The sequence below is a fragment of the Oncorhynchus masou genome, chromosome 17 (assembly GCF_036934945.1).
Source record: "Oncorhynchus masou masou isolate Uvic2021 chromosome 17, UVic_Omas_1.1, whole genome shotgun sequence".
NCBI classification, from domain to species: domain Eukaryota; kingdom Metazoa; phylum Chordata; class Actinopteri; order Salmoniformes; family Salmonidae; genus Oncorhynchus; species Oncorhynchus masou.
The window spans coordinates 44725193-44735988 of record NC_088228.1 but is presented as its reverse complement, the minus strand read 5'-3'; the positions used below and the strand labels follow the sequence as shown (position 1 = coordinate 44735988).

The window sequence follows — 10796 nt, the reverse complement described above, 5'->3', positions numbered from 1 at the left end:
GAATCTTACTAAATGTTCACCATCAATATTAATGGTCATGTTCAGGAGTACCAGAAAATAGGCGAAAACATTTTGAAATGGAAAAGAAAATGTCCTTATTCAACAAATTAGTGCCCTCCCCTTTTCTAAATATGTTATATTTTGCTGCTATTGAAAGCCACCCAGCTCTGACAAAGCAAGGGTGTAACCGTGGAGTACAAGATATGCAGGCTTTTGTTCCATCCCAGTGCTACATCTAATATGGTTGATCGTGGTCCATATTAAAGACCATGATTAGTTGATTATTCAAAACATGTGTGTGTGTATGTAAGTACTGGACTGGAACACAAGCCTGCACTCACAATAGCAAGACTAGATTTGAAGACCACTGCTCCAGATTCTGGAAATGAGACCCTGCCTCCAAAGTTTACTGGGTGGTGTGGCTCTACTGCCCTCCTCTGGCCAAACATGGGTAATCAAATCCAATTGTCCAATTATAAACAACATATATACTGCCCGGCTGTATTAGGTTCTTATTTAATATCTTAACTTGTCAATGCTATATGAATTCGATTCTCAAATGAACATCATCTACCAGGAGGGGGGTGTAGCATGCGCATGGGAAACCATGAGAGATTACACAGAGGGATGCCACATTGAAATAATAGGGCTCCTTTGACACATGCATCGAAGTCCAACACTCAGACTGGAGCCTCCACCAGCATAGGCTCTCACAAGGCACACACACGAGACCCATGTCTCTACTTTGGAGAAAATCTAAAAGTATACAGGAAAAAAGACAAAAACACTTAAAGGCCCAGTGCAGTAAAAAACTTGATTTTCATGTTTTATATATTTCTACACCATGAGGTTGGAATAATATTGTGAAAATGATAATGCCCTTTCAGTGAAAGAGCAGTTTGAAAAAACTTGCAGCCTGTTTTGGTGGGAGGAGTTTTGGCCTGCCTGGTGATATCACCAGGTGGTAAATTAGTTAATAGACCAATAGGTTAGAGCGTTCGATCCTCTGCCAAACCCAGCTAGTTTTCAATTCTCCCACTCCGACAGTCCTAGGAAAATTCTTGCTTGAAATTGCTCTTTGCTAAGAAGCCATTTGTTTTTGACCATTTTAATTGAAAACAATCACAGTAAGGTACTTAATTGTTACCTAGAAATGATTTGGTATTAAGATAAAAACAGCTGTGAGTAAACAATGTCAAACTACAGGGAACACATCGCTTCTCATCAGCAGAAGTAACACATCTTGGAGTACACATTCCTCCCGGAATAATAGTTACTGGCAGTTTACACTTTACAATGATTGCTTGCATTGAGGAGCAATGTCTCATCTATAGGGAATGACAGAGGCCTTTAGTGGCCAAAAGGCCACATTAGCATGGCAGTGCAATTAAAGGCTTCCACCATTTTAATATAGTCAACTGGGTGGGACTTCCAACTTCATTGGCTAATCCTTCCTGGTGACCCTGTTGGAGTCGTGTCCAACTGGGTCATCAGGAGGGATCAGCCAATCGTGAAGAAGAAAACGGACTACTTTCAAATGGAAGCCTCAAAAAGGCAATGCCCATGCTGTCAGATTCTAAAATGGCACAGATAGAAAGATGAGTCCTCTATGTTATCGTTGCATTTTGTTGGCAAAAGGTAGCCACCCAGTGGTTAAACCTCTCTTTGCAGGATCAAGTCATAACAGTAGAAAACAAACAACTGTGGAAGTCTCCGGTTCAGTAGGCCTATATGACAATGCTAACAATGAACAGATGAAATAGTCATGATTCAGCAGAATTATGAACGGTCTAACAACACAACACTTCTTCGGAGAGAGACACAGGGACATCACTCCACTTCTATACCAGAAAGCACATAAACTGTTTAACTTGTATTGTTTTATTTATGTTGGAATGATAATTGTAAAGTGATAAGAGGAGTTGCTTGGTAGGCCTCAAAGCTTCCTGGTTATGCAGCCTTACTATTCTTTTTCCTATGGTTACACCACTAGCCCAGTTCAATGATGGTGCAGTGCAACTATATGTTCCCTCAAAGCCACCTTTTCCTCCTTCCTCAAGGCAGACACCACCTCAGTTCTCCATGAGGGAGCGTTGTAGAGCCTCCTGGATCATAGTGTGTTCGTCTGTGGAGTAGTCCTGGAGAGAAAGAAAAGCAAGGCATTAATAAAAGATTTTCTTTACAGGAGGTCCCGAAAACAATAACTGAATTGTGACCAGTGTGTCTTAAGGCCCACTTACCACAAAGGTGTCATAAGAGAAGGTGTGTCTAATCTTTAGGTGCTGGAAGAAGTCAGCGCTTCTGTAGTTGGGGTCCCCCCAAGGCATAGAGGCACAGATAGGACACACCTGCAAGACAACAGAATATAACTTCTTCGTTCATCTCTGGACACAGATGGGACTTTAGCTTGACTTCACATGTAACATAAAGCAGTAATAGACAAAACATCACATACTGTGTTAAAGCAGCAGTAAACATGCACACTCACGCTGTCAAATGTCCGGCCAGATTGTCACTGGCCTTATCCCAATAGAAACCCTTTTGAATGCGGTCTCATGAAATCTAAAAGGTGCGTAGCGCTATGCCTGTTTTTGGAGTAACACACACATTCTGTAACATGATCCTCTCTACAGTGTTCTTAGACCCCTGAATAGCCACATACAGAAGGGGACGCTAGGTTTGCTTTTACATTACCACATTATGTAACATGATCCTCTCTACAGTGTACTTAGACCCCTGAATAGCCACATACAGAAGGGGACGCTAGGTTTGCTTTACATTACCACATCCTGTAACATGATCCTCTCTACAGTGTTCTTAGACCCCTGAATAGCCACATACAGAAGGGGACGCTAGGTTTGCTTTACATTACCACATCCTGTAACATGATCCTCCCTAGTGTTCTTAGACCCCTGAATAGCCACATACAGAAGGGGACGCTAGGTTTTTTACATTACCACATCCTGTAACATGATCCTCTCTACTGTGTTCTTAGACCCCTGAATAGCCACATACAGAAGGGGACAGCTAGGTTTGCTTTACATTACCACATCCTGTAACATGATCCTCTCTACTGTGTTCTTAGACCCCTGAATAGCCACATACAGAAGGGGACGCTAGGTATTTGCTCCTGCTGTACATTACCACATTCTGTAACATGATCCTCTCTACTGTGTTCTTAGACCCCTGAATAGCCACATACAGAAGGGGACGCTAGGTTTGCTGTCTTACATTACCACATCCTGTAACATGATCCTCTCTACTGTGTTCTTAGACCCCTGAATAGCCACATACAGAAGGGGACGCTAGGTTTGCTTTACATTACCACATTCTGTAACATGATCCTCTCTACAGTGTTCTTAGACCCCTGAATAGCCAGTCTCGAGTTGAACAGGTAGCACTGGGACAGGTATCTCTGAGCACTCCTGGTCCATACAGAAGGGGACGCTGAACAGGTTTGCACTTTACATTACCACATCCTGTAACATGATCCTCCCTAGTGTTCTTAGACCCCGTTGGTTCCTTGCACGTCTCCCTCTATCCTGTCACCTCATTTTTCTTGTCTGTGCTTTCAGCCTTGGTACAGTAGCTAGCTAGTTTGATTTGCACTGTTTTTAACAACAGATAGCTACTCAACCAGGCATTAGATTAGAGCAGGGGTCTCCAACCTCTTTTAGCAAAAAATACAAAAATTAAACGCCGCAAACAATTCATTATTTCTAGCTTTTAAATATCTTCTCTTATCCTCTAACATGCAACTCTTTCCTGGGTCCTTGGTGTACAAGATCAAATCAAATGTATTTATATAGCCCTTCGTACATCAGCTGATATCTCAAAGTGCTGTACAGAAACCCAGCCTAAAACCCCAAACAGCAAGCAATGCAGGTGTTGAAGCACGGTGGCTAGGAAAAACTCCCTAGAAAGGCCAAAACCTAGGAAGAAACATAGAGAGGAACCAGGCTATGAGGGGTGGCCAGTCCTCTTCTGGCTGTACTGGGTGGAGATTATAAAACAGAACATGGCCAGGATGTTCAAATGTTCATAAATGACCTGCATGGTCAAATAGATAATAATAATCACAGTAGTTGTCGAGGGTGCAGCAAGTCAGCACCTTGGGAGTAAATGTCAGTTGGCTTTTCATAGCCGATCATTAAGAGTATCTCTACCGCTCCTGCTGTCTCTAGAGAGTTGAACAGGTAGCACTGGGACAGGTAGCCCGTCAGGTGAGCAGGTCAGGATTCCATAGCCGATCATTAAGAGTATCTCTACCACTCCTGCTGTCTCTAGAGAGTTGAACAGGTAGCACTGGGACAGGTAGCCCGTCAGGTGAGCAGGTCAGGATTCCATAGCCGATCATTAAGAGTATCTCTACCACTCCTGCTGTCTCTAGAGAGTTGAACAGGTAGCACTGGGACAGGTAGCCCGTCAGGTGAGCAGGTCAGGATTCCATAGCCGATCATTAAGAGTATCTCTACCACTCCTGCTGTCTCTAGAGAGTTGAACAGGTAGCACTGGGACAGGTAGCCCGTCAGGTGAGCAGGTCAGGATTCCATAGCCGATCATTAAGAGTATCTCTACCACTCCTGCTGTCTCTAGAGAGTTGAAAACAGCAGGTCTGGGACAGGTAGCCCGTCAGGTGAGCAGGTCAGGATTCCATAGCCCCGCAGGCAGAACAGTTGTACAGTTTCAAGAGATGTTTTTCTCAATATACCGTACCTTGTCAAATAATGGTAAATAAACTACTAAGGGGCCCCATGAAATTATATTTTGTATTTTCCAGTTTTAGCCATGTTCCCGCTGTTAGGCCTACTGCTACAGGACGTTATGGCAGAGTTTGCAAAACAATGGCCACTCAATTAACAGGGGTAATAATCATGACGTCTTCAGGTACACCAACATAAATTCTGTAGAGTGCACGGTATTATGGGTAAAATGTAGGAAAATACTGGTATTAACTGTAATTGGAAGCCTCTTGTAAAAATTACTCTGTATAACACGTTCTTTACAGTAATAACTTAAGCACACTGTAGATTCAAATGATCAGTTTCAGGCTGACTATTTGAGTAAATGTTTTCTTGAAGCAGCTGTGAAGTGGAATATCATTTTAAGCAACTGTTGGGTAGGCACCTGGACTTGTATATAAGTATCTTTATTGGTAGCCAATTTAATTACTGCAAGTTCTCTTAGCTAACCTCGCTAGCTAACGTTTGCTAGCTCAAGTTGACACAAGACATTCCAGTCTGGTAAATATCTTGCTGTGCGACCTAGAAAAACCCAGAACATAAAAGATGGGTTTCCCTGTGATGAAGCCGCTGAGTGACAGAATACACAGAGTGCAGAAATGCTTTAATAACAAACGTGTATTCCATCCGTAAATACAAATACAATTATTAAATTACGAGCCTAGTTGGTTTAGACACGGAAAAAGACCGGAAGATGAATTTGGATTGGTCTGCCATGTAGCTTCTGTCAGTATGTGTTTATTTTCCTTTCGAACACATTGTTTTGAAAGATATCACAATAGCCATCGAGAACTACAAAAGTTTTGTTTATTTTCTCAACAACATTGATGCCATGAATTTAGCAAGCGCTATTGACAGATCAGTTGGAAAATAGTGATAGCTGCCTGCAGATTAATACTAAAGCTAAAGACATGACAATGTTTGTATTGGTAGGAGTAGGAGTTGGGATTATGCCGGTTCATTGTTTACCTACCTGAACAAGAGACTCCACTTTGCCAGATGATTAAATTAGCCAGGTGTGAATACGGTAATCTATTGTATTTCATGAACATGTGTCAGATAAGCGTCATCTAATAATTATTAAATATTTTTATCTGGACACTTTGTTTTTGATATCAACCATTTCACCGTTCACACCTTCTGTATCCTGTGCATGTGACAAATACACTTAGATGTTATTTCATATACTGTGTGTTTACCAGAACAACAGAACCGGCGCAAAGGTCAGATTAGGATATAGGCTAAGGACCAGATAGTGTATTTTTACCTGGTGTTCTTCCTTGTTGTAGGCTACTACTTACCACTTTTAGTCTTGAAATCTTTGGTTATTTACAAAAATACTCTGTTTAGCACATGACCTCACATGTGAATCCTTAAAAGAGATGGATGGGGCTAAGGCTTAAAAGGGTGTGAATGATACTGAATGGGTGTCGACAAAGAAGAGCTCTCCAGTAGGTGTACCAAAACATTGAAAGGCCATTTACTCAAAAGTGAGTTTATCAAAAGTTTATTAGTGTTCAACGCAGAATAACTTTCCCATTGTTCCTCAACTGCAGTGTATGATATACCATGTTCTAGCTCGGAGTCTCTACTTTTATCCAATGTAAAAAACACAATTTCAAATGTTGCTACATAAGACCGAATCAAGGTGGTTGGTAGAGAAAGAAAGGAAAATGTTGAGAGTCTGGTAAAATAATCAGTGTTATTGAGTAAGTTATAGCAATGTTTAATTAGTTATCTAGTGTTAGAAGGTGTATTTAGCCATCGTATTAAACATTTGTTCAATGGATAAATTGATTTAAGACTATATTGGATACGGTGCATTTGGAAAGTATTCAGACCCCTTGACTTTTTCCACATTTTGTTACATTACAGCCTTATTCTAAAATGTATTAAATTAATAGTTTATTAATCTACACACAATACCCCATCATGAAAAAGTGAAAACAGGTTATTTAAAAATAAACAAAACTTCCTTATTTGCATAAGTAATGAGACCCGAAACTGAGCTCAGATGCATCCTATTTCCATTGATCATCCTTGGTCAGGGAGGTGACCAAGAACCAGATAGTCACTCTGACAGAGTGACTGAGTTCCTCTGTGGAGATGGGAGAACCTTCCAGAACGACAACCATGTCTGTGTAGCCGATGTGAAATGGCTAGCTAGTTAGCGGTGGTGCGCGCTGGTAGCCTTTCAATCGGTGACGTCACTCGCTCTGAGACCTTGAAGTAGTGGTTCCCCTTGCTCTGCAAGGGCCACGGCTTTTGTGGAGCGATGGGTAACGATGCTTCGAGGGTGACTGTTAATGTGTGCAGAGCGTCCCTGGTTCGCGCCCAGGTCGGGGCGATGGGACGGACGTAAAGTCTATACTGTTACATCTGCAGCACTCCAACAAATCAGGCCTATATATATATACCTTGGACCATCCCTAAGGTTAAGTATAGTGGTGGCAGCATCATGCTGTGGGGATGTTTTTCAGCGGTAGGGAGTGGTCGACTAGTCAGGATTGAGAGAAAAATGAACGGAGCAAAGTACAGCGAGATCCTTGATGAAAACCCGCTCCAGAGCGCTCAAAACCTCAGACTGGGGCAAAGGTTCACCTTCCAACAGGACAACGGTCCTAAGTACACAGCCAAGACAAGACTTTGGGACAAGCCTCAATGTCTTTGAGTGGCCATGCCAGAGCCCGGACTTGAACCTGATGGAACATCTCTGGAGCTACCTGAAAATAGTTGTGCAGCAACACTCCTCATCCAACCTGACAGAGCTTGAGAGGATCTGCAAAGAAGAATGGGAGAAACTCCCAAATACAGGTGCCAAGTTTACAGCGTCACACCCAAGAAGACTTGAGGCTGTAATCGCTGCCAAAGGTGCTTCAACAAAGTACTGAGTAAAATGTCTGAATATTTGCGAAAATGTGATATTTCCGTTAATTATTTTTTTATGCATTTGCAAGGATTTTTTTTTTAAATCTGTTTTTGCTTTGTCATTATGGGGTATTGATGGGGGGGGGGGATTTAATCAACCACTGTATATGGCTGTACAGGTTCCTGGTTTGAGTCAGCCCAAGATGATTAACCTGACGATGGGATGATATGCCATGAATATATACAAATACTTGAACACTTCTCAGTCGGTCACGGGCCGGTACCAGTTGACACCTTTATAAGTTTATGTATTTTTATCAGCCACAAACCATCAATTACCAGCTAATGGGTCAATTACCGGCTAACGGAAACACCGTTACAGAACTAGACATTCTCATGCCCCCCAACCTCCACCACCTCACTCCGTGTTTCTTGGAAGCCGCTATCTATGACCATGACACTCTGGCAGGTACAGAATGACGGATGAGCATAGTGAAGCAGCGCAATAGACTCTTTCACACTCTCTCACAGGGCCCTTAGTACCGGATTTTACAAGCCATCCCCATTTAATTTCCCTTCTTACTTTCTCCCTCGCTCTTGACTTTCTGTCAAGCTCATGCTTATTTCTCCCCCTCTCTGCATCTCATGTTACTGGCTGAGTCAAGCCATCATAGACATAGCTAACAGTAACACACCATCTTTGTCCTCACGTTTCAAACAATCAATGAAAAATGCTTGAGGGAAACTAATTGTCAGGTGAGTCATGTTTCACTGAAGACCCCTTACCACGTGGCGCGTGTCCCGGGCATGCTGGGAAGTGCAGTGCTCCACCAGGCCGTCCTGGTCCAGGTTCTGGTAGTTACAGTAGGGGCATGAGAAAGTGAAGCGGTTCGGCATAGGGCTGGGGAGACAGAGGAGAAGTGGAATGAGGACGTCACTGGATATGTTTAGGGCTCTTTTGTATATATTATATAACCATGATCCCTCTGGGTTTGTGTTATTTCCATGAAACCCAATCACAGCGTTTATGCAAAAGTCAAAGCCACCAGTCAATAAATACATTAGGATATTGAGAGCCATTACAAAGTTGAGAACCTATAAAGATGGGTTGATTAACACATACTGAGAGGCAGAGAATATTACACTATGACCATATATGGATAATTGCACAGCATATCAAAGCTGCTGTACCACCATCCTCCACTTCTCACCCAATAATGTTAGGCTGGGTCTGGGCAGTGGTCCTGACCCCCTCCTCAATATACTCCTGGTACTTGGAGCATGCTGCCGTGTGGCCTCTCATCTGGGATAGACCCACCTGAATGTCGAGAAAACACAAGGCATCAATGCTAATGGTAGTGCACTTTATTTAAAAACATAGACAGACTTATCCACATTTATAATAGAGCATTCACTCACTTATCTTAATTCCTTTGACTATTCACATTGTTTTACAAACTGACAGACTGCTGGACACACACACCTGTGCTCCACAGCCCTTGCAGGCCGCCATTGAGGTGTGTATGAGGGCCTCTAGGTCAGTGGCTTTGGCCCAGTGGCCCAATGGTGCCCTACACACGGCACACACTGGCTTCTGGGGCCGCAGGCACTCCTGCAGACAACTTTGACAAAACCTGGGTGGAGGGAGAAGGGAAAGGAGATCGAGATGTTGCAAGTCATTCATAGGCTAAAATGAAAGCAAACATAGAGCCATCGTATTACAGAAGGAAAACGAAACTTAGACGTCTGGTATGACAAAACCAAACTTTGCTGTTGATTATTGAACCACTATGTTCCTCACTGACAATTGCTTTCTTCACTCTGTGAAATTAGAGGACGGTACGAGTAGAATGTGTTTTGTTGATAAATTCACTTCCTGATACAAACGAAAGACCTGTCCGCTGAGGACATTGGGCGTTGTAGTTCTTTACATATCTACAGAATGCATTTCTAATATAATTTAACTACAAAGGCCACAATTCAATTGAAGCCCATTTCTTGATGTAAACAAAACTGAAAGTAAAGCATAGATTTATGAACATGCAAATATATTACCAACATATAACATTGAAAGCCAAAAGGAAACATTAAATGGCAAGTTAAATATGATTTCCTGTCAGTAAGTTAGCTTGCCGGATCACATACATGTTCAATCCCTTAGCTAGCCAGCTCACAACACAGGTATCTTGCTGGTTGACGCCAGACAAGCTCGTTAGCTTGAACTTGGATGATGTCTAGCTAGCTACGTTCACAGACAAAATTTGATATTTGTGTAAAGATACTCACGTATGTCCACATTGTGTTGTAACAGGGCTATCGAAAATCTCGAGACAAACCGGACATACGAACTCTGTCCCGTCCCTGTCGCCCCCAGAAACATTTTTATTCTGCTGTGCGGAGCTAAAAGACCCTAGCATCGCCATTTCTTCTCTTCTCTGTCGGGTGGTGAAAAGGAGGAGCATCCCTAGCTTTTTTGCTGTTGAAGTTTGACAGATTTGGTCATCTTGAGCTGTGTTCAGCAGGGGTGTATTCACTGGAAACCAAACAGAAGCAAACGGAACGAAACAGGGCGGGACCTTCCTGGATTTCTCCAATAGAAACTCTCTTTGTTGCAAAACCTTTTCGAAAATATTTTGCTACGGGTGTGTACAGTACAATGGTAATGCCGGAGAAGACAGTGTTTGTAGGATATATTGGCAAGGGTGTTGTTAGTCCAGAGAAGTCGAGTGCCGTCAAACTGTGTCAATATATACTCCAAACACCGGCTTCGAGGGCAATATAACTTTTATACGGGTTACCAATATATTTAAATAATGATTGACATATTTTCATTAACGTTATTTTGATTAATTTATTCATACTATTTCATCCTTCCACAAGATATAGTCCCGACACAAATCTAGGGTTGCTCCCCAAGCCAACTAGTTGTTTGTTCTATCGGTTCTGTTTCTAGGGACGCAACCCAGTCGTTCAGTCTTGTTCTTCTGTGTCTATGGACGCGTCCCATTCGTTCAGTCTTGTTGTTCTGTATCTATGGACGCGACCCAGTCCTTCAGTCTTGTAGTTCTGTATCTATGGACGTGACCCAATCGTTCATTCTATTGGTGCTGTATCTATGGACGGACCCAGTCGTTCAGTCGTGTTGTTCTGTATCATGTGACGCGTCCCAGTCGTTCAGTCTTGTTG

General features: G+C 42.5%; 1 protein-coding gene across 1 annotated transcript; it reads right to left on the bottom strand.

Moving 5' to 3' along the window:
- Positions 1 to 800: 800 nt before the first annotated feature.
- LOC135559090 (E3 ubiquitin-protein ligase RNF114-like) lies at positions 801 to 10179 on the bottom strand. Its single transcript, XM_064993457.1, has 6 exons — positions 9897 to 10179; positions 9094 to 9244; positions 8822 to 8928; positions 8397 to 8511; positions 2241 to 2348; positions 801 to 2138 (listed from the first exon to the last, which is right to left on the bottom strand). The coding sequence occupies exons 1-6, from the start codon at positions 10070 to 10072 to the stop codon at positions 2073 to 2075; spliced, it is 723 nt and encodes a 240-aa protein (XP_064849529.1). The 5' UTR covers positions 10073 to 10179; the 3' UTR covers positions 801 to 2072.
- Between the last annotated feature and the right edge of the window lie 617 nt (positions 10180 to 10796).

Excerpts from the sequence above, each read along its gene's own strand:
- LOC135559090 (XM_064993457.1), bottom strand. The coding sequence starts at position 10,072 with ATGCTCCTCCTTTTCACCACCCGACAGAGAAGAGAAGAAATGGCGATG. Across the intron at positions 8,512-8,821 it reads ACCCAGCCTAACATTATTGG|CCCTATGCCGAACCGCTTCA; the intron begins GTGAGAAGTGGA and ends CTGTCTCCCCAG. Across the intron at positions 2,139-2,240 it reads TCTCTTATGACACCTTTGTG|GACTACTCCACAGACGAACA; the intron begins GTAAGTGGGCCT and ends CTTTCTCTCCAG.